The following is a 22,274-nucleotide window of genomic DNA, read 5'->3' on the forward strand; positions in this document are numbered from 1 at the left end:
GCCCGGCTTATTTTTTGTATTTTTAGTAGAGATGGGTTTCACCATGTTAGCCAGGAAGGTCTCGATCTCCTGACCTTGTGATCCGCCAGCCTCGGCCTCCCAAAGTGCTGGGATTACAGGTGTGAGCCACTGCGCTCGGCACAAAATTATTTTCTTAAGGAAGAAATGAATGTGTCTGGGCGAGTCCTCACATACCAGCTGATCTACAGGACAGCAGAATTTGACTTTTCTGTCTCCATTTTTCCCCTAGTGTATTACCTAGGTCTACAGAATCAAACACATCATGTAGTCAGGAGAAAAACAAAAAGGTAACTAGGAATATATGAAGGCATGAGATCATCAAAACTCAACAGTGGCTGTTAAAACTTAAAATCCTGGCTGATTTGGGCTCAGTTTTCAGAGTCCTTCCCAGGAGCCACAGCAATGGCTTTCATTGACTGAACTGACCAGGGCTAGACTAGATAACTTCTAAGGCACCTCATGGCTTTAAGAGTCTGTGATTACACAACTGTTAGTGACTCTGTCCCAGTTAATTACTTAATGGCTCCAGATGTAACACAAAACCCACAGGAATTCCCCATAAGTTGAAGTTCTTCAGAAGGTAAACAGGAGAAGATGGTGGCAGTTTTAAAGAGTCCTTTTCTAAAAAGGAAATCTCAGCTGGGCTGAAAACAGAAAGAAAGGCAGAGACAAGAACACTATAAATTCAGTAAAGTTGCCTTTGCAGGATTGTCAAAATCCAAGGGAAAAATGAGAGATGGATACTATTAAAAATTTCCAGGAAGTCTAGCCCTCCATCTCTGATTTAACCAGCAGTAACCTGCTTGCAGGTTCTGTCAGCCTGCAGCCACACACATTCCCGCGAACCCTCCTGAAGCACAGGGAGGGGTGGATGAAAACGGGAATCTCTCCTGTTTCCTAGGGCCACTCCTGCACCAACTCTGCTTCCTATCTGCATCTACGGTCCCTGACTCTGTCCTCCCTTCGGCTGACCACACTGCAGGCTAATAAAGCTCTTAATGCCCAGACCTGTGCCTACCAAGACCTATGATAACCTGCCTTTTCTCTCCACCGATACTGACTTCTTAGAAAATTCCACCTGCTGCCTTCCACATTCCCTCCTGTCTAATCAGACTTTGGGTTTTGACCCCCCACAGCCAGTCCTGTGCTTTCATATTCCATAATGAAGAGAGAACTTGAGAGGCTACAGAAAGACTCAGACAATGGGTCAGGGTCAGCTTTCTTCAAAGGGGCAGAATCCAAGCCCTTGTTTATATTCACCTTCATTAAGAAGAAAGTGCAGTTCTCATCCTCTGTCTAATACCATGAGCATTCATCTCTGGTGTACTCAACAGGAAAGCCTATAAAATTCAAACCAGAGTGAATCCTCTTCAAAACTTGTCACAGCAGATGGTGATACAGGTTTCTTGCTATGATGTATGCTTTGTACAATGCCAAACATGCTCCTGCTTAAAAATAAAGATGTAACCATTTTTGATTCTGCAAAATACAAAATCCATAAGGAAGGGAGTGAGAAATATCTAGAAGGATATGAATTGATAGTTACAGCACCTCAGGTCTTCCTGCAAACACCTCAACCTAAGCAACTTGTCCAACTAGAGACTACCACAATCCCATGGCACACATTAAAACATGGGATAACTGCTGGGTGTGGTGGCTCACGCCTGTAATCCCAGTACTTTGGGAGGCCGAGGCGGGTGGATCATGAGGTCAAGAGACAGAGGCCATCCTGGCCAACATGGTGAAACCCTGTCTCTACTAAAAATACAAAAATTAGCCGGACGTGGTGGCATGTTCCTGTAGTCCCAGCTACTCGGGAGGCTGAGGCAGGAGAATCGCTTGAACCTGGGAGGCAGAGGTTGCAGTGAACCAAGATCACACCACTGCACTCCAGCCTGGCAACAGAGTATAAGACTCCATCTTTTAAAAAAAAAAAAAAAAAAAAAGGATAACATGGAAAGTTCATCAAGGACAACATTTTAGATGCAATCTGAAAATCCAGTGTCCCACTGAGGAAGCCTATACTTTATACTATTTGGCATAGTTTCCTACAAATAATACTAGTTTATACGCACATGCTATCTTACAGCTTAAACATTTTCTCATTTCCACTTTTTTTAACTTTTCAACAAAGTTCAACTGTAACTCTGCTTATTTCCTGACAATGAACTATACACTGTTCTCATCAGTTTACAGGTAAGATAAAGACTCACTGAGTACAAATAATCTACCTCAGGTACACTACTCATAGAGCCCAATTCACACTCAGGTCACCGGCTGCATCCTCAGCTCTCGTTTTTCTCCTGCTGAAATACACAGATTCACTTCAGCTCAGCATTCACTAAGCGTCTGCCATAGACGCAGCCTGTGCTTGGAGCTGGGATTTAAACAGCTCCAGTCCCTGGCCTGCACAGAAAGTGAAGGCCAGCGGGGAGAGCCATGTAAGCCCGTAGCAGCAGCACACCCCGCCACAGCGGCCAAGTGCGGCAAGTACTCACAGAATTCCAGGCGATGCCAAGAGGCTTCAGAGGGGCCAGCCTATGAGCCAGAACTTGAAGGACCAATGGATTCCCCAGAAGGAGAGAGAATGGTGTATACCAAGCAAGATAAAGCGTATGGGAGTGACGGAGGCCAGAAACAATGGGCACACCACAGGGCAGGGCCCAGGACACAGCAGGCCTGAACTGCCACCGGGAAAGGGGCTTAGCATCTGCCTATGAAGGGTCTCAGGTCCCACACCAAAGATTTTGGATTCTATCCCAAAGAGATGCCAAAGAGAGGGTTCAAAGGCAAATCAAGGCTGGGCACAGTGGCTCACACCTATAATCCCAGCACTTTGGGAGGCCGAGGTGGGTGGATCACATGAGGTCAGGAGTTCAGGACAAGCCTGGCCAACATGGCAAAACCTCGTCTCTACAAAAATTACAAAAATTAGCTGGGCATGGTGGCGGGCACCTGCAGTCCCAGCTACTCAGGAGGCTGAGGCAGGAGAATCGCTTGAACCTGGGAGGCAGAGGTTGCAGTGAGCCAAGAGTGCACCACTGCACTCCAGCCTGGGCCACAGAGCGAGACTCTTGTCTCAAAAAAAAAAGGCAAATCAAGGGTGACTAGCCATTAACAAGATTAAATAGTTAAAAATAATAGTAATTTATGGTAGTTAAGAAAATAGTGCCCAATTAATTACACTGGTTAATTCTCACAAACACACATATACAGAATGAAAACTGATGTATGTACCAGTGTACCAGGTAAGAAAGGCAGAAAGCATTTTTTTTTTTTTTTTTTTTTTTTTGGAGACAAAGTCTCACTCTGTCACCCAGGCTGGAGTGCAGTGGTATGATTTTAGCTCACTGTAACCTCGGCCTCCCGGGTTCAAGCTATTCTCCTGCCTCGGCCTCCAAGTAGCTGGTATTACAGGCTCCTGTCACCACACTCGGCTAATTTTTGTATTTTTAGTAGAGACAGAGTTTCACCATGTTGGCTAGATTGGTCTCGAACTCCTGACCTCAGGTGATCTGCCTGCCTTGGCCTCCCAAAGTGCTGGGATTACTGGCATGAGCCATTGCACCCAGCCAGAAAGCAATATTTTTAACCTAAAAATTGTGGGTTTGAGATTAATATAGCAGAAGAGTCTGACTTCTTTAAAGAATATTTTCAAAAACCCCCACATACCCTTTCTTAGGCGTGTTCTTTAGGGCATTAAGTCTAGTTAAAAGCAGCTCTGTGGAAAGCATAACCAACTCTTAACTTCTGCCCTCCCCTGGGATTTCAGGGACCTGCCAGAGGAAACTCCATTTGTTCCCCCCCTTTTACACCTACCTAAATGCCACTCTGTCTCTCATGGCAATGTCTAAGGGCATCTATTTTAGCGGTGGTTTAAAGGGCAACGCTGCCTTCAGTCCCAGGTGACAACACAAGGAAACGCCATGGGAGGGGGTGAGGGAAGCGGAGAAGCACCAGTTCTTTAAGGTTACTTGGTCAAAGCAAAGCTGTTCACTAATTCGACCTCTAAGCTCCCGGTCCCTAACCCCATGCTCCGCCCCCCTCACTCCCACTGTTTAATAGGGTAGTTTATGTTGACTTTTAAAGCCTCCAGGATAAAAAGTGACTATTACACTGCACCTCAGGTGGGTCTGAAGCTAGGCTCACCCACAGTAACCAGCAGCCAGTAAGCATGAGGGACCACGGCCGGGCCCCGCTCACTCCCGCTGTTCCAGCATAGTCACTAGTGTCCTCTTCCACTCTCAAAAGTGTTCCCTTTGGAACTAGACCTTGGCTAGCGTGGACTCACCTTTCAGTTACAAAAGCACCAATCAGGCAGTTCAGTCCTGGCCTGGCACTGCCCCTCACTATTGTCCCCTCTTCAGATACAGAAGTATCGTTATGGACACCTGTGCGTGCTTCTCTCCCAGCGTCCCCGACACGTGCTGCAGTTTTCAGTGTTGCCCGTGGACACTGTCCAGGATCATTTGCACTTAGAGGTGGGGCTTTAAAATATGTGCTTTATCGTGAATCAGAGTGGGAAAAGCCTAAAGAGGACCCCCAAATTTTATTACAACTTTCACAAAATCCACTTTGAAACACAGCCAAATATTTATTCCAAATTTAAATATATCATACATTACCAGCTACAAAGCAGTACACATTTTACTATTTTGTCTTACAGCATTACAACATCACCATCTGATAAACGTGGCACAATAAAATACAATAAAACACACACATGTCCACAAACACAACTCCTGTGCTGACCCAGGGCTTTAAGACACAGCTCTTCGGCAGAATCTCTTGGGATTTAGAAGCCACAACTCGTCATGCCATTACTCATAGCTCCACTGTTTACAGTACGGGTGTGGAGCAGATGAAGGAAGTTCTACAGACCCTGTCCTCCCAGGCTTCAAACAGTCCTCACCTAACAACCAAAGGGAGAAGACCACATTAATTGTCTTTTCCCTTAGATACATTTTATTTAATAAAACAAGTATTATTTATCCTGAATCTCACTGGTTCTTTCAATCTGATCTCTAATGTCTTTACTTTTCAGCATCAGATTCTTTCTGGATATCTGTGGAATTCCCAGAAGTTCTGACCAACTGTTATTTCGATACAGGAAGTAGATACAGTCAACAAGTATGAAGTGGAACCTACCAAGAAACACCCAACGCAGAACTCTAACGGAAGCAAAGATTGGAGGGGAACCTCTTTGGTTTAAAAACACTGAGTTACCTTTCTCTCTCTCTCTCTCTCTCTTCTCTCTCTCACTCACACACACACACACACACACACACACACACACACACACCCCCCCCCAAGAGAGCCTCAGCTTCCTAACTACTAAGAGACTATGCAGTCTTTCTCCTGAAAACAGTAAGATAAAAACCAGAGTCTAGGTTGGTCCTTAACTCCTCCCCAAAAGGCTCAGTAAACTATCCTCAGAGGATTTCACATACTAATCAAAAGAGATACAGAAAACTCCACTCCATATACCCCAAGCTGTGTAGTCCCGGCTGGGGGCGGCAGCTGTGACTCACCATCCTCTTCTTCGGTTTTAAGGACCATCTTGTTTCCTTACAGCTGGACACGAAAAGTCCGCTCTGTCCTTTAAGGAGAGCGGTAACTTACTGAGAGCCAAGTTTTCCTGTGGGGTCTGACTGGGAGGGGCCGGGGATACCTGTGAAGCTGCCCAGCCACTAGGACAGCTCAGAGCTGCTTCCTGAACACAGGCAATGGCTGGCTGCACGCCTGGGCCAATCAGCCTCCAGCCTCCAAAGAAGCGGCACTCCCAGTCAGTGCCACCACCCAGTTCCTGAAGTCAAGCTCAAGCACCTTCCGAGTGTGTTAACCATCTGCTTCCCTGAAAGCAATCTTACACTGGAGTCAAACCAGTTTAGTAGCCACACTTCTAGTCTCTTCTCAAACCCAACCAAAGTCATAGCCAGGGCTCGCCGCTGTTTTTCTCTTCACTTTCCAGTATCGTTGTCCCTTGGTATCCAAGGGGGACTGGTGCCAGGAACCCCCATGGACACCAAAACCCACGGATGCTTGAGTCCTTAATTATTTGCACATAAGCTACATACATCTACTCATATGCTTTAAATCATCTCTAGATTACTTCTAATACCAAATACAATGTAACTGCTATGTAAACAGTTGTTATGCTATATTGTTTAGAGAAAATGAAAAGAAAAAAGTCTGTATGTGTTCAGTACAGGTATGACCTTTTTTTATTTTCCAAATATTTTCCATCCACAATAGGTTAAATCCATGGATGGGGAGCCCATGGAAAGCTGACTACATTTCTTAAAATGGATCATTAAAATCCCTGGTCCCCTTACGATGAGATAATAGCCCATTTCCCAAGACAGTGACTAAGAGATCGTAATCATTACAGCGTGTTATGAGGTCACAGGCTAAAAGCAGAAAGCAGATATTAGAGGCAAAATAATAATAATAAAAAAAAAATCCAAGGGCCAAACTCCCAATCTAAGTTCAGTTTTATCCTCATTATAATTTGTAATATGCCGCACCCAAGATTCTTTCCTGCATAGTCCTATTATGTTCATGACACATATTCATTGTTGAAAATTAGAAAATAGTAACAAGGGGAAAAAAAACACCTTAATCCTATCACCAGGAGATAACCAATGATGACATTTTGGTAGACATTTTCCAGACTTTTGTTATAAGTATTATATATATTCTCTCTCTTTTATAGACACACACACACACACACACGATATTTTATGTTGTTTTATAGCCACCTACTTTTACTTATAACAAACATTTTTTCACTCCTGTAAATGGACATCTATCACATTTATTATTCTTCTCAGTCTAGACATAATGTTTAACCAGCCCCATATTGTTAGACTTCTAAGTGATTTCCAATTTTTCTATGCATCTCAATACACGTGTGCACACGTTTTGGCACATCTTTTTAATTATCTTCATAGAAAAAACTTCTCACAAGAAGAACTGCTGGCTCCAGATATAGCTTCCCACTGCATCATCACAGTAGGTAACTAACATTTATCACGTGCTTACTCTTTGCCTAGCTTGATGTGACTTAACTCATCTAATCCTGAAAACATCCCATGGGGCGAGTGTCCTCGCCATCCCCAGATCACAGATGAGGATGCTAGCACCCAGAGAGGTTACACAGCTTGCCAAAGCACGAGACCTGGCTGCAGAGCCCCCACTCCACACCCTGCTCTCTGCTGGACTCCCAAACCCCTCCCTATTAGTCTTGGTTGTAAATGCAAACTCGTGCAGCAGCTTTGCAGGAAGTGCTAGACTTTGGTCAGTTCTCATAGGAGAGTTGGAAACACACACATCTATAGCAAGACAACAGGGCGCTGTCTCCAGTCAGACTCTGAAGGTGACCACAGGTGTTGACATGACTCCAGGGCAGAGACTTCATCACATTCTCTTCTTTCTTGCCTAATAACAGTTGAATAAATACATATGCATGTATTTAAAAAAAAAAAAAAAACAACACTTAGTTTTGTAGCGGCAACTAATATAAACCCAACATGTCACCTTTTGGTTTAGTATGTCAAAATCACAGTTTTAAGTCCCACCCTGCACCATTTCAAAACCTATGTTTATTGATTCCCAAACAGCATTTCTATCTTCTGGTATCAGGTCTGATTCACAGCCAGTGATCCCAACTTAAAAGAGGACAGGTCACTTCTATTTTCTCCCTACCGTCAAATGGTATAGCATTTCTCTGGAATAGACACCCAGATAGACCAGCAGAAAAGCTGGTCATGAGGCCTGAGTACTTAAAGCCTTCACAGATGCTGCCAAAGTGCTTTTGCCACGTCCCTGATGGGACCAAGCCTAACTCCTGCCAGGCAGACAGTGGGAAACGGTTTCTCATTGTTGGTGGTCACTTGCACTGACCTGATTTTACTGATGAGGCTGATTACCTTTTTCATAAGTTTGAGGTATTTCCCCTTTCGTGAATTGCTTTTTCAAAGTCTTTGCCCACTTTTCCATTGCTTATCATTTTTAAAATCATTTGTAGATTACAAATCCTTTGTATTAAAAGTTACAAATATTTTGTCATAACCTGTCACTTGTTTTTAAAAAGTTTTTACAAAGCTAGTTGTATCATTTGTGTTTCATTCAACATTCACTGAGCACACTAAGTGCCAGCCACTAGTGAGACATCAGAGGACCAAAGAGACAAAAATGCCTGCCCTCATGGTGTCTCCACTCTGTCGAGATGGGAAAGGTAGGGAAACAAGTAAGTAAAATATGCAGTATGTCAGATGGTAATAAGTACTGCGGAGTGGGGGAAGTGGAAGTGCAGTCAGGGAAGGCCTCTGCTGAGAAGGGCCAGGAGGCTACTGTGGCCGGAGCAGGAAGAACAGTGTAGGGAGGAGTGGAAGATATGGTCGCAGAGGTGAGGAGGGCAGTGGGCGAACTGCATGGGGCCTTGGTGGCTATTTTAAGGACTCTGGTTTCCATTCTGGGTGAGATGCATAGCTGCTGCCAGGGTTCGGAGCAACACAGCATTTTGTGGCTTCCTTTGTAACAAGACCACTCTGGCTATGGGGAAGAACAGACTAGAGACAGCCAGCACAGGAGCTGGAGACCAGCTGGGGGCTGCTATAGTCATCCAGGTGAGACGGGTTGGCGGCTTACTTGATAGAAGTGGCCATATTCTTGCCATATTTACTTTCAGGGTACAGCCAAGGATGTGTCAATGGAGTCCATGTGAGGTGTAAAAGAGAGAATTCAAGGGTGATTCCAAGCCTTCCGGCCTGGCAAATGAAAGAATGGAACTGCTATCTTCTTCTTTTTTTTTTTTTTTTGAGACCAAGTCTCGCTCTGTCGCCCAGGCTGAAGAGCAGCGGCGCGATCTCGGCTCACTGCAGCCTCTGCCTCTGGGGTTCAAGCGATTCTCCTGCCTCAGCCTCCTGAGTGGCTGGGATTATAGGTGCCTGCCACCATGCTCAGCTAATTTTTGTATTTTTAGTAGTGACGGGGTTTCACCATGTTAGGCAGGCTGGTCTCAAACTCCTAACCTCAAATGATCTACCCTCCTCAGCCTACCAAAGTGCTGGGATTACAGGCGTGAGCCACTGCACCAGGCCTGGAGCTACTATCTTCTGATAGGCTGCCAACCGGGTCCCCCTCTCCACTCCCCACAACCTCTGCCTCACAGGCCCCATCATTCCTTCCACCCACCCATGGCCTCCCAGGTCCCCTGCTCCTCCAGGCCTCGCGACTTTTAGCTTCTGTTCCCACGATTCAATGCCTCGTTCTTGTTATACTTCCACTTCACATTCGCAAAAGAGGGACTCTGACTGGCTCATGTAATAGCCATCATCCCTACTGGGCACAGCAGGCCACCTCATAGGCTCCTGGCCAGGCAGCGTCCCTTAAAGCTGGAAGCATGGCAAGGCGTACCTGGCTCGACATCACACTGTCATCTCTAGTACAACAACTAACACTGTTAAAAAAGAAAATAATGAATCTCATGTCTCCAATTCCTTAAAACAGACATTTAACCATTGCATCACCAAACTATGTTTCGCTCACTTGTAAGTGACCATATAATTTATCATCCATATTGAGATATTTTTGAGGTTGCAAATGGGCACTATTAATAATTACATCAGTCAGTCAGCATAAACTGGGATTGCCTCTGAGAGACTAACACATATAATAACCCAACTCATAAGGCATATCTATAGTATCAATCCCAAACAGAGTGTTAGATTACAATGTATTTATTTAAATGGAAACTTTTTAGAAGTTTCAAAGTACACTTTAAAATAACTAAAAAAATAATGGCACATTACAAAACCAGAACAATAATCTAGGGCCTCGGAGCAGTGTCTGAACAAATGATATCGGAAACATTCAGGAGCTAGCACAGGCCCTGTGAAAAGCAATAAACCAACAGAGTAGAAGAAAACACTCGTGGCCATTCATATGACAAATCACACATAGGGCACTCTGATGCAAGCGCTGTTGATTCAAGACATTCTATATTTTTAATTAATAAATCCCTTAAATAGACTTTAGCCTCACCCCCTCCAGCAACAGATTAAGTGGGAATACACAAGCATATAATAGTTTAAAATGTTTTTTTCGTTTTTTTTTTTTTGAGATGGAGTCTCCCTCTGTCACCCAGGCTGGAGTGCAGTGGCCGGATCTCAGCTCACTGCAAGCTCCGCCTCCCGGGTTTACGCCATTCTCCTGCCTCAGCCTCCCGAGTAGCTGGGACTACAGGCGCCTGCCACCTCGCCCGGCTAGTTTTTTGTATTTTTTAGTGGAGATGGGGTTTCACCATGTTAGCCAGGATGGTCTCGATCTCCTGACCTCGTGATCCGCCTGTCTCGGCCTCCCAAAGTGCTGGGATTACAGGCTTGAGCCACCATGCCCGGCCTAAAATGTTTTAAAACTAGGCTGGGAGTTGTGGTTCACGTCTGTAATCCCAGCACTTTGGGAGGCCAAGGTGGGAGGACTGCTTGAAGCCAGGAGTTCAAGACCAACCTGAAGCCAGGAGTTCAAGACCAAGATCCTATTTCTACAAAGAAATTAAATAAATGACACTAGAAAAAAATTACATGAATATTTATGTAATATTATAGGGAAGGTTTGTTTTTTGAAAGCATAATACCCATATCAATCACAATCCCAGAGACAGAAACATTCCTAGAGTGGGAGTGTGGAGAAAGGTAAGATAGGCAGAGTGAGGGCAGAGTTTAGAGAGAACATCAAGGAGTAACAAAGCTCCCTGGATTAGCAACAGGGGCAGCCCCCATCACTGCTAAGTCAGACGGGGTGCGAGGGCACCATACTGCTGCTACAAGTGGCAAATGGGAGCTCTCTGGCAAGAGCGTTGGCAGAGGATTCAGCAAGCCTTAGTCACCAGCAGGACAGATTCACCTTGACCTCACTCTTCCCTCACCCTCCCATCTCCTGGTCAAACCCAACCAGGAACCAGAGAGTACAAGAGCCTGAAAACATACTCCCTCCAGGACAGCCTCAGGCAGAGAGCAGGATGGGATCGGACAGGAAGTAGAGCTGGGGGCAAAAGGAAGGTGTCGAGTGCGACCCTCAAGCCAGATCATGGGGACCAGGTTTCCTACTGTCAGGAAAAGGAATTTGGAAACATGAAAAGGGGGAAGGCTAGAAAGAACCCTAAGGCTGGAAGGGAATTGAAGGAGCCGGTATGTTTAATGGTTGCATTACGTATATGTTGTAACTTACTTAACCAGTTCTACTGTTGGCATTAATCTTTTTCTTTCCTTACATCCTGTAAAATGCTGCAACATCCTTGTAACCTTTGCCTCCTCAGCTCCTACTAGTTCCTTGGGCTAAATTTCTATAAGTGGGCTTAAGGGTTGGTCAAAAGATAGGAACTACTTTAAGGCTCACTATACACTGCTATAAAACTGATTTCCAAAATAACTGTTTTTATTTACCAGCTGCCTTCTAACATGCTGGCCTGCTGGGCCAGTGGCTCATGCCTACAATCCCAGCCCTCTGGGAGGCTGAGGTGAGAGGACTGATTGAGCCCAGGAGTTTGAGACCAGCCTGGGAGAGAAGGTGAGACTCTGTCTCTATAAAAAATGTAAAAATTAGCTGGGCGTGGTGGCACATGTCTGTGGTCCCAGCTACTTGGGAGGGTGACGCAGGAAGATCGCTTGAATCTGCAAGGTTGAAGCTACAGTGAGCTATGATTGTGCCATCGCACTCCAGCCTGGGCAAGAGTGAGACCCTGTCTCAAAAATAAATAGGCCAGGTGTGGTGGCTCACACCTGTAATTCCAGCACTTTGAGAGGACGATGCGGGTGGATCACTTCAAGTCAGGAGTTCGAGGCCAGCCTAGCCAACATGGTGAAACCCTGTCTCTACTAAAAATACAGACATTAGCTTGGCATGGTGGTGGGCGCACCTGTAATCCCAGCTACTCGGGAGGCTGAGGCAGGAAAATCACTTGAACCTGGGAGGCAGAGGTTGCAGTGAGCTGAGATCGTGCCACTGCGCTCCAGCCTGGGAGACAGAGCAAGACTCCGTCTCAATAAATAAATAAATAAATAAATAAATAAATAAAATAAAGTGCTAGCCTAGCCACAGCTAAATACACAGTGTGGATTATCATTTAAAACACATGCCAACTAGACAGACATAATGTAGTATTTTAATGTCTATGCTTCTGTGGTGTAGTGATGTCAGAGCTTCTGTTGTATTTATTTAGTGTGGGCATTTGTCCTGCAAGTTACTTAAAAGTATTCCATGGCACTTAAAAAAAGGAATTGGAAAATGTTGCATAACTATTTTTGTAGAGACAGAAAGATGTCTATGTTATACTGTTAAATGAAAAAATCATGTAACAAAAATGCATAGACTATAAAAATGAAAAAGGAAATAAGCCAGGAAGAATATATACTTAACACATTAACAATCATTATCTCTGGGCTGTGGGATTGTGGAGAATTCTCCCATCATCTCCGTCCACTCACCAGCCCCTCCTTCTCTGTCCTCGTCCACAGTGCACCAGACCCCACACTGGTCTCCAGCTTTGCTCCCGTGTCATGGCCTCTGAAGCTGTCTACCTAACACAAACCCAAAATCTGAAATCCCTGAAACGTGCCCAAATCCTACATGTTGTGAGTGCCAACACGACACTCAAAGGAAATGCTCACTGGATCATTTTGGATTTCTAGTTTTCAGATTAGGGATGCTCTGGCAAGTACAGTGCAGGTACTCCAAAATCCAAAAAGTTCTGAAATCTAGAACATGTCTGGTTCCAAGCATTTCAGATAAGAAAGACTCAACCCACAGTCCTTTTTGATAGCAGCCTATTCTTGTTTCATTAATTTAATATCTGAGACTCTTAAGTATATAGTTTGTAAAGCTTTCTTCTAATGTCCCATGACCCGTTTCCTTAAACTTCTATTTGCTCTTCTGCTTGCTAACACTGAAGGTTTTCCTTAAGTCTCTAGCAAGCATAGTCTATTTCTCCTCATTTAAGAGTGACACACTAATAACCTGGTTAAAAGCTGTGTGGTAGGCATGCCCTACAGATGGATGCATGGCAATGTAACATGATAAGGCAGTAATGTGTAGAGACCCCACATGTAGGGCTCTGTAGTTTATTTTTGCTTGGACTAGTTACCCAAAGAAGTATTCTCCAATCCCCTACCTGGGTTGTATGGAGTATAAAACTGACCACCAGTATTTGGGGGGCTACAATGAGGGAGAAAGGATGGGGATCTCACAATTAAGTATACAGACTTTTTCGGTGCTGCTTCTTGGTTGGTATTTCTTTTAATAAATATAGATTTTCACTCGCTCTCTGTATCTTCACAGCCTTCTTCAGAAATTAAACCTTCATGGTTTACCAGAAGGGCAAGAGAAACTGCCTTGCTGCCGGAGGTAGAGAGGAGACCTGGGAATCTTAAACTGCCACAATGAACACCTTCAAACCACCCTCGTTTCCCTATCTCCATTCTCAGAGGTCCTGGGTACCTTGAAGCCTTTCTGGAATTTGGGGGTGAATCATTTTGCTTCCTGGTGTTCTCTCTCTGCAGCTTAGATCTTTCCTAACGAGCTGCCAATGGGAGACAGCTTAGGGCATACAATCATGCGAGTGTCCTCCAAAGTCCCGAAGAACATCTGCAAGGTGGGGTGGAGCATAACAAAGACTTGGCCAGTCTCTGCAGGCAGAAATCCAGACACCTGGACACACTGCACAATTCTTTCAAAGGTTCCTTCTACTTTGGTTACCTAAAAAACATAGATGTACACTAGTTTTGTTTATAGACATAAATGCAACTGTTAGACCTCGGGGGAAAAAAGAGTTGATGACAAAGGATATATGTAATGTGTCACCAAGAATTCAAAGAACTTGCCATTCCTTGACATAGGCTTACCTTGTACCTAGCAAAGCAAGCTACGGGATTTCTGATCATATTTGCTAGTACATACCTTTATGAAACAGACTTGTCAGCACTTTTGTTATCAAAGAAAAACTCAAAACCGATTAGATGTCAAAAAAAAAAAAAAAAAAAAGGAAGAAAACCTAAACCGTATCCTTTGTTTTATGTACACAATTTGCATTTACTTCAATTTTTGCCTAAGGACCAGTAACTCTTGCAAGAAAAAAAATAAGAGAGGTATGCATCACAAAGACTGATCTTACTTAGTTTCTATCCAGAAAATCCATGATCAGTTCCATGACTTGCCACAAAACTGAAAAACTGTGTGGTTTTGAGTATTTACATGTTGGGGATTTTTCTTTCTGAGAAGGGGGTCAAAAGCGTTTGGTCAGATGCTCAGAGAGGATCCTCGAGCCGGGGCTGCGGTCTTCTGTGCACCGCGGAGCCTGAGAGCACTGGGAAGACCTCGAAGAACTCTGGTTCAAGTAACTGCCACTTTCTGGGGGCAAAAGAACAGTGCCCCTTCAGGACCCACCATCGCCAACCTCACCATAGCCCTTGGCGGCATTTGGAAATGTGTCAAAAAGACTTTGGAAAGTATTAATTTGACATATTCATGACGATAAAGTAAACAGAAACATCTTTCTCCATAAAGACGATGCAGAAACAGCCCAATTCACAAGTGAGAAAGAATAAGAATAAACCTGAAATTGAAATAAACTTCACACTACTCCTAGAAGTGGTTGCTACAGTAGTTTTAAACGTCCTTTAAAATAAAGTCAAAAATATTGAACGTGGTAAATTCCATCTGTGCTGCCCTCTGCTGGCTACATGAAAAGATTGTTAAAAGATTGACAGACATAGCACCAAAAAATTCCATTACCTGGCCGGGTGCGGTGGCTTACCCCTGTAATCCCAGCACTTTGGGAGGCCAAGACGGGTGGATCACAAGGTCAAGAGATCGAGATCATCCTGGCCAACATGCTGAAACCCCATCTCTACTGAAAATATGAAAATTAGCCGGGCGTGACAGCACGGACCTGTAGTCCCAGCTATTCTGGAGGCTGAGGCAGAATTGCTTGAATCTGGGAGGTGGAGGTTGCAGTGAGCCGAGATCGCGCCACTGCACTCCAGCCTGCCAAAAGAGCGAGACTCCGTCTCAAAAAAAGAAAAAAAAAAATTCCACTACCTTTTAAACATATACAGGGAGAGGAGAGGCAATTCATGTTCTATCCAGCATATGTGCCAGTTCCTGTGTGCATATTCACCAGTACTTATTTCCTGAAAGGGCTTTGTTAATATCAACATTGGTTTGCCCTTTGTCCACACACTGGCTAATTTGAGGGACAGTGATAATAGGCTTGTACTATATAGGCAAAAAACTATATACTCAACAAATAATAAGTAACATGCTAGAAAGTGATGGGTGCTATGGGGAAAAGAGAAGTATGTGGCAGGGGGTGGGATCAGTTATTGTTAAGTTTTAAATAAGATGGTCAGAACAGGTATCCCTGCAAAGATAAAATTTAAACCTCAGTTACTTCTTCCTCAACCCCTCCAAAAAACCATATTCAGGATTCTCTTTTCTAAAATTCTGAGGTATACAAAATACATTTATATTTTTCTCTGAACCTCCTCTATTCCTCACCATGTAGACTAATGAAATTATACAACATCTGCAAGATTTGATTACAAAGACCATTTTCCCACAAGGAGACCTGAGCTCCAAGACCCACAGTGACAGTGTGGCAACCAAGTTTCCTACTTCTTCTGTCTTCTTAGGATAAAGTATCACTACACGGTAACCTGAGATTCTCTTACTTTCCATCTGAAAGAGCCTAACACATTTAGAATGCCTATACTCCCATTTTCCAGGTGCTCTTCACATATTTATTTACTCATCAGAGTAATAATTTAAAAGGCCAGGCATGATGGCTCATGCCTACAATCTCAGCACTTTGGAAGGCCGAGGTGGGAGGATCACTTGAGCCCAGGAGTTCGAGACCAGCCTAGGCAACATAAAGAGACTCTGTCTCTACAGAAAACTAAAAAATTAGCTGGGTGTGGTGGCACTTGCCTGTAGGTCTCAGCTACTTCAGAGGGCGAGGCGGGTGATGACCACCTGCAGTGAGCTGTTACCACCTCACTGCACTCCAGCCTCGGCGACAGAACCAGACTTTGTCTCAAAAAAAAAAAAATTAATAATAATAAAAGTGTACACTGATTTATTCAAAAAAGATTTGACTCTTTCCCATGTGTTCATTCTAAATGATGTCTGTTGAATTGTGCTAAGCACTATGTTAGCCAAGAGCTAGACCTACAAAGGTCATGAGAACAAAGTATCTCCCCCTTCAAAACACAACAGTCCATTGGATGACACAGGTAATGGCAGCGCTAAAACAAAAACAAAAACAAAAACAACCTACATTACATGGCATGCTAAGGATGATCAGGCTCTGAAGGCCCAGAGTATTCCAGGCTGGTAGAGGAAGAATAGAAAAAGTCCCTGGGAGCGGTGGAAAGATAGTGGCACAGGTATACTATCGAGGGGAGTGACTTTTAAGAAAATGCACACTCTCAGCAGCATTCTCTGGAATTTAGTAGAGATCTGGGGAGACTCAAATACTGCACTGCGGAACCAATCTTGAAGGATCTAGAGGTCAACATTTGAGGGGAGGAGGCACTGTCTGGGAGAGGGAGGACATTTTTAGACAATACAACTCAGCGATTTTTCATATATTCACAAAGTTTTGCAACCACCACCACTATCTAATTCTAGAACATTTTCATCATCCCCAAAAGAAAACCCCATACCCCACAGGGGTCACCCCGATTCCCGCATCCCCAAACCCCTGACAACCACTAATCTACTTTCCATCTCTACAGATTTGCCTAACGCATGGCCTTGTGTGACTGGCTTCGTTCTCTTGGCACAATGTTTTCTGTGCTCAGCCATGTTGCAGTGTGTGTCCGAACTTCACTCCTTTTTATGACTAAAGAATCTTCCCTTGTAGCGATGGACTTCATCTTCTTTACCCACTCATGAGCTGATGGACAGCTGGCTGTCTCCACTGTGGGGTTCTTATGAAAAATGCTGCTATAAGCATGTCCATTTTTGTGCTGTATAGGATCTTTAAAACTATACCTATGTTCTACTTTGATTAAAATAAATTTCACAATTTATTTTGGCCCTTGAGCCCCTATGCTTGGGTCCACTGTCACACGGTGGAGTGTACTTTCATTTTCAATAAATCTCTGTTTTTGTTGCTTCATTCAAAAAAATAAAATACAATAAATTTCACAATATTTTCTACTTTTCTGAATCCCACCCATTATTCAAAGCCCAGCTCCGGAGCTTCCTCCCATCCCATGGCTCTCTCACTGTCCTCCACCGCACCCCACACAAAGGAAACAAACTAAAGATGCTGACCAACATCTGTGGTTAAGTTTCACCTCTAAACATTCTCTGATTCTGAGAGCTATGAGTCCTATCATCAAAAATGAAAACTGTTCATGGAACCAGCTTGACGTGGTTTTATGGGATCACTGAGTATTCATGCCAGGTGTCCCATCAGCTGGTGTAAGCACTGATCATCCTGCTGTGTGATTAACAAATGGTTTCAACACAGTCCCAGGTCAAAGAAAATGTTTAAACATCCAACAGGCCCAGGTTATTGTCGGGGACAACAATGCCTAGGTTATCAGGAAAGCTCACTGTTTAAGTGGATTAAAGGAATAAAAATTATAAGCCCCAGCCATTTAATGATAAATACAGTTAATCTTTCTAGAACTTTTATTACTTGGGAGAATACAGGAGAACTGTCTGGAGAAGGGGGTAAGGGAGATTATTCAATTAATTCATTGGGTTTTCTGTATACTTCTAAACCAAATTCAACTAGGAATTTTTACCAAAAAATTCCAGCCTTATTTCAAGGATTGTTTATGCAAGCAAAGTTCTCTGATCAAATAAGAGTAAGTAAAAAGTGGGGTGGGCCGGAGAAGTGTGCTTGCCTTTGCCCTTTTTTGCTTTGGAGATCTACTTTGATACAGGAGCATTGCAGATCCCCTTCCTGTTTCCTTTGCTCTCCTGCCTTACTGATTATATATCACCCCTTCCTTGCAAAACCACAAGACCAAATGTTACAAGTTACAAAATCAGTATACTCCACCCATCCTTTACTCAGCTGACATAGAGCAAACTGAACCAGCACAGTCCTGCCACAGCCCTAAAGACAGAACCGTCACATGAGAGAGGAGTTCACGAGGAGGTCCCAGCACACCCACATACTGTGTGGGGCAGAGCAAAGGTGGCAACAGATAGGACCACCAAGGTCAGCCAGTCCAAACTTCTTGATATCTGTTACTGATTTAAAAACAAACTAGGCCAGCCATGGTGGCTCAGATCTGTAATCCTAGCACTTTGGGAGGCCAAGGTGGGAGGATCACTTGAGCCCAAAAGTCTGAGACCAGCCAGCACTTTGGGAGGCCAAGGCGGGCAGATCACCTGAGGTCAGGAGTTCAAGACCAGCCTGGTCAACATGGCGAAACCCCGTCTCCACTAAAAATACAAAAATTAGCCAGGCGTGGTGGTGGGCACCTGTAATTCCAACTACTCGGGAGGCTAAGACAGGAGAATTGCTTGAACCCAGGAGTCAGAGAGAGCACAGATCAGGCCATTGTACTCCGGTCTGGGTGACAGATTGGGACTCAATCCCTGTTACCCTAAGGAGGCAGAAACCATTGTTTAAAATCTAATTGTCTTGCTTTAGAGGGCAGGTGGTTTCAGAAAAAAAGAACTCTAAAACAATCTATTTTTGAAGTGTTTTTTTTTCCAAGAATTTCTCCAAGCTTTTACTTAATACATTGTTCAGCTGTTTATCTGCCGTAAAAAAAATTCCCTTGCAGTTCAAAAAATAATCCTAACAGGTTTAGAAGCAGTCCTCAAATTGCAGAAGCTACTATTACCCAAAGAAATACCAAGTGCTCCTAAAATAATACCGCATACTGAATCCACAAACTATTTCTTAGCCTGCTCCCTCTGGGTCTGAAAAGGACAGCAAATCAATGGCCAGGGGGTGAGAATATGGTTCTCCACGTGCCCAGAAGGGAGAGAACATGATATGGGTGCACCCACTGGCATCAACTATGGGAAGCTCATGTGGCATCCAGGCAAGTAATTCGGCGGCCTCCACTAGCACTTTAGCGGCAGAGATGCAGAAAAACAGATGACTTCAAGATGCGTTTGGAAGTAGAATAAACAGTACTACTAATGAACCGGATAGGGAAAACAAGAGAAAGGGAGGGCTGATATCAAAACATTCAAAATATTTGATGGGAACACCTATGTGAGTGGATATGCTATTTCTTAGGTGGGGTGAATTGAGAGGGGCACAGCACCAGGGGCTCTGCTGTGGCCATGCCAGCTGTGAGAGACCATGCCAGCTGTAGGTATCCCCTGGGAGATGTCAAATGTGGCACTGGGATGTTTCACTCTGTCACCCAGGCTGGAGTCCAGTGGTGCATCCTGGCTGACTGCAACCTCCACCTCCCAGACTCAAGCAATCCTCCCAACTTAGCCACCTGAGTAGCTGGGACCACAGGCGCACACCACCACACCTGGCTAATTTTTTGTATTTTTAGTAGAGACAAGGTTTCCTCGTGTTGTCCAGGCTGGTCTCGAACTCCAGCAATCCACCTGCCTCAGCCTCCCACAGTGCTGGCATTACAGATGTGAGCCACCATGCTCAGCCAGTGGTCGATTCATTAACGTTGAACTCATGGCCAATAGCACTGTAACTCATTCCTGAGCAAAGTTTTGCTAACATACTGTATTTTCTCCATAAGGCACATCATGGCCTCTTGTACTTAGGAACACTAGACAGAAATTCAGCATCATGATCAGGGGCCATTTTAAAGAGCAAAGTCACCAGCAAAGGCACAAAAATACAGAAAAAAATAAAAATAAACAATGTAATGCTAAATAGACCACATAAAGGTCATTTGTTTACAGTACGAAGGCTGAAACAAGAAATCAGTCACCTTGTTTCACAGTGACTGGAAATGTGTACACGGAGCAAACTGCATTTTTCACTGCTCTGTGAATGTCCAGAAATGACTACGAAAGCACCACCTTTGGACTGATTTACAAATAAACATTAGTGAGTAGGAAAATTCATGAATACAAAATCCACAAATAACAAGGATTGACTGCATAAATGTAGAAGGAATCAGAGTACAGGTATCTCTCTGCTATTGGTTATATCAAATGATAATTTCATCTTTTTTTTTTTTTTTGAGACGGAGTCTCGCTGTGTCACCAAGGCTGGAGTGCAGTGGCATGATCTTGCCTCACTGCAACCTCCGCCTCCTGGGTTCAACCCATTCTCCTGCCTCAGCCTACTGAGTAGCTGGGATTACAGGCACCTGCCACCATGCCCAGCTAATTGTTTTGCACTTTTAGTAGAGACAGGGTTTCACCATGTTGGCCAGGCTGGTTTCGAACTCCTAACCTCTAGTGATCTGCCCGCCATGGCCTCCCAAAGTGCTGGGATTACAGGCATGAGCCACTGCATCTGGCCTCAAATGATAATTTCAAATAGTCTAGTTCAAAGATCCTATTACTGCAGAGAAATTTAACCTATTTTACCAATTTGCAACATATTTCCTAGATGTTTGAAATGAGGACTCCTCCATCTCCCTCTCTTCACCAGTTACAAGGCCGATCATATGATCTCCACTTTCAGATTTCTTTTTCTATTTCTAGTAGGTTCAGAGCTTGGGAGGAAAAAAAGGAAATGTTATTTATTACTCTTTTCCACTGTGAAGGAGTTTTTTAATACGCATTTTTATAGAGATTTTCACAGAAATTACCTTTAAAAAGTACCTAATTGGAGTAAAATCTCTACTATCAATAAGAGTACCAGGGTTACAGGGATAAACAATGCTGCTGACCACCTCAGACAGGACAGAGAACTTTTTTTTTTTTTTTTTTTTTTGGAGACGGAGTCTTACTCTGTTGCCCAGGCTGGAGTGCAGTGGTGCAGTCTCAGCTCACCATAACCTCTGCCTCCTGGGTTCAAATGATTCTCCTGCCTCAGCTTCCCAAGCATTTGGGACTACAGGCGCCTGCCACCATGCCTGGCTAATGTTTGTATTTTTAGTAGAGACGGGGTTTCACTATGTTGGCCAGGCTGGTCGCAAACTCCTGACCTCATGATCCACCCGCCTCGGCCTCCCAATGTGCTGGGATTACAGGCGTGAGCCACTGCACCCGGCCAAGACAGAGAACTTCAACAACGTATTTCAGTTTGTAATCTTAACCATGTAAATATAAGTAAGGTCACACACCTCATATCACAATGTGATTATACATATTAAATATGATACTGAAAATGTTAAAATGCCTAATTAAATACAAAACCATAGGTAGTACTGTAACACATGAATTTTTTTGTTGTTGTTTAGTTCAAGACTAGTCCTGCCAAGACATCCATAATTTTGGGAAACAGGACACACAAGAACACATAAAGCAAGAAAAAGTACACTCAGGATTACCAAATCTCCCCCAAAGGTTTAAAAGTCTTAAGGCACATGTATGAGTGAGTGTAGGGCAGGGTGGGAGAGGGGCACCAGAGTCACCAGAAGCATGAGGACAATCGGAGGCAAGCTTCTCATGCCACCCCAGCACAGCTAACAGACTGTCACTAAATGGTTACTAGGCTGGGCGTGGTGGCTCATGCCTTCAATCCTAGCACTTTGGGAGGAGGTGGGAGGATCGCTTGAGGCCAGGAGTTCTAGACTAGCCTGGGCAATATAGTGAGACCCTATCTCTAATTTAATTATAAGGAAAAAAAGGAAGAAAAAATAAAAACAAGACACAAGGCCGGTGCCACAAGCAAGTGCCAAACCTCCCCAGAAGACTCATGCTCTTGACCAGGCAGTGGCTCATGCCTGTTATCTCAACACTTTTGGGAGGATCACTTGAGCCCAGGAGTTCGAGACCAGCCTGAGCAACATGGTGAGACTTTGTCTCTACTTAATAAATAAATAAATAAATAAAGATAACAACAAAAGGTCAGAGGGCTGCTGAATCCCTAATTACATGGGCTTTGCACACTGCCCTTAGGGAATCTAACAGCAGATCATAAACATTAACTGAGCAGTAATAACAATTAGGACAGAAGATAGCGTATACTAAGGTAGTAAACAGACTAAACAGGTGATTTGCCATACTCCAATTATGAAAACACCAACTTCTGCAAACTTTAATTACTTTTAACTCCTGCCATCTACCTCATATGGGGACATAATCACTGATACTTTAGTGTAACCTTTAATTAAATTCTT

The 22,274-nt window shown here is 43.9% G+C and overlaps 1 protein-coding gene across 4 annotated transcripts in view; it reads right to left on the reverse strand.

Moving 5' to 3' along the window:
- The window catches only part of CYTH1 (cytohesin 1), a 103,294-nt gene that overhangs the window by 53,831 nt on the left and 27,189 nt on the right, over positions 1–22,274 (reverse strand). The window contains exon 1 of one of the 4 annotated variants that reach the window (XM_037993495.2): positions 5,553–8,608. The exons of the other annotated variants lie outside the window; for them this stretch is intronic. Within the exon in view, the coding sequence (XP_037849423.1) occupies positions 5,553–5,580 (28 nt within the window). The 5' untranslated portion in view covers positions 5,581–8,608. Of the gene's footprint in view, positions 1–5,552; positions 8,609–22,274 lie in introns of those variants that run through there. 4 annotated transcript variants of the gene reach the window in all.

This window comes from Chlorocebus sabaeus, chromosome 16 (assembly GCF_047675955.1).
Source record: "Chlorocebus sabaeus isolate Y175 chromosome 16, mChlSab1.0.hap1, whole genome shotgun sequence".
Taxonomy (NCBI): domain Eukaryota; kingdom Metazoa; phylum Chordata; class Mammalia; order Primates; family Cercopithecidae; genus Chlorocebus; species Chlorocebus sabaeus.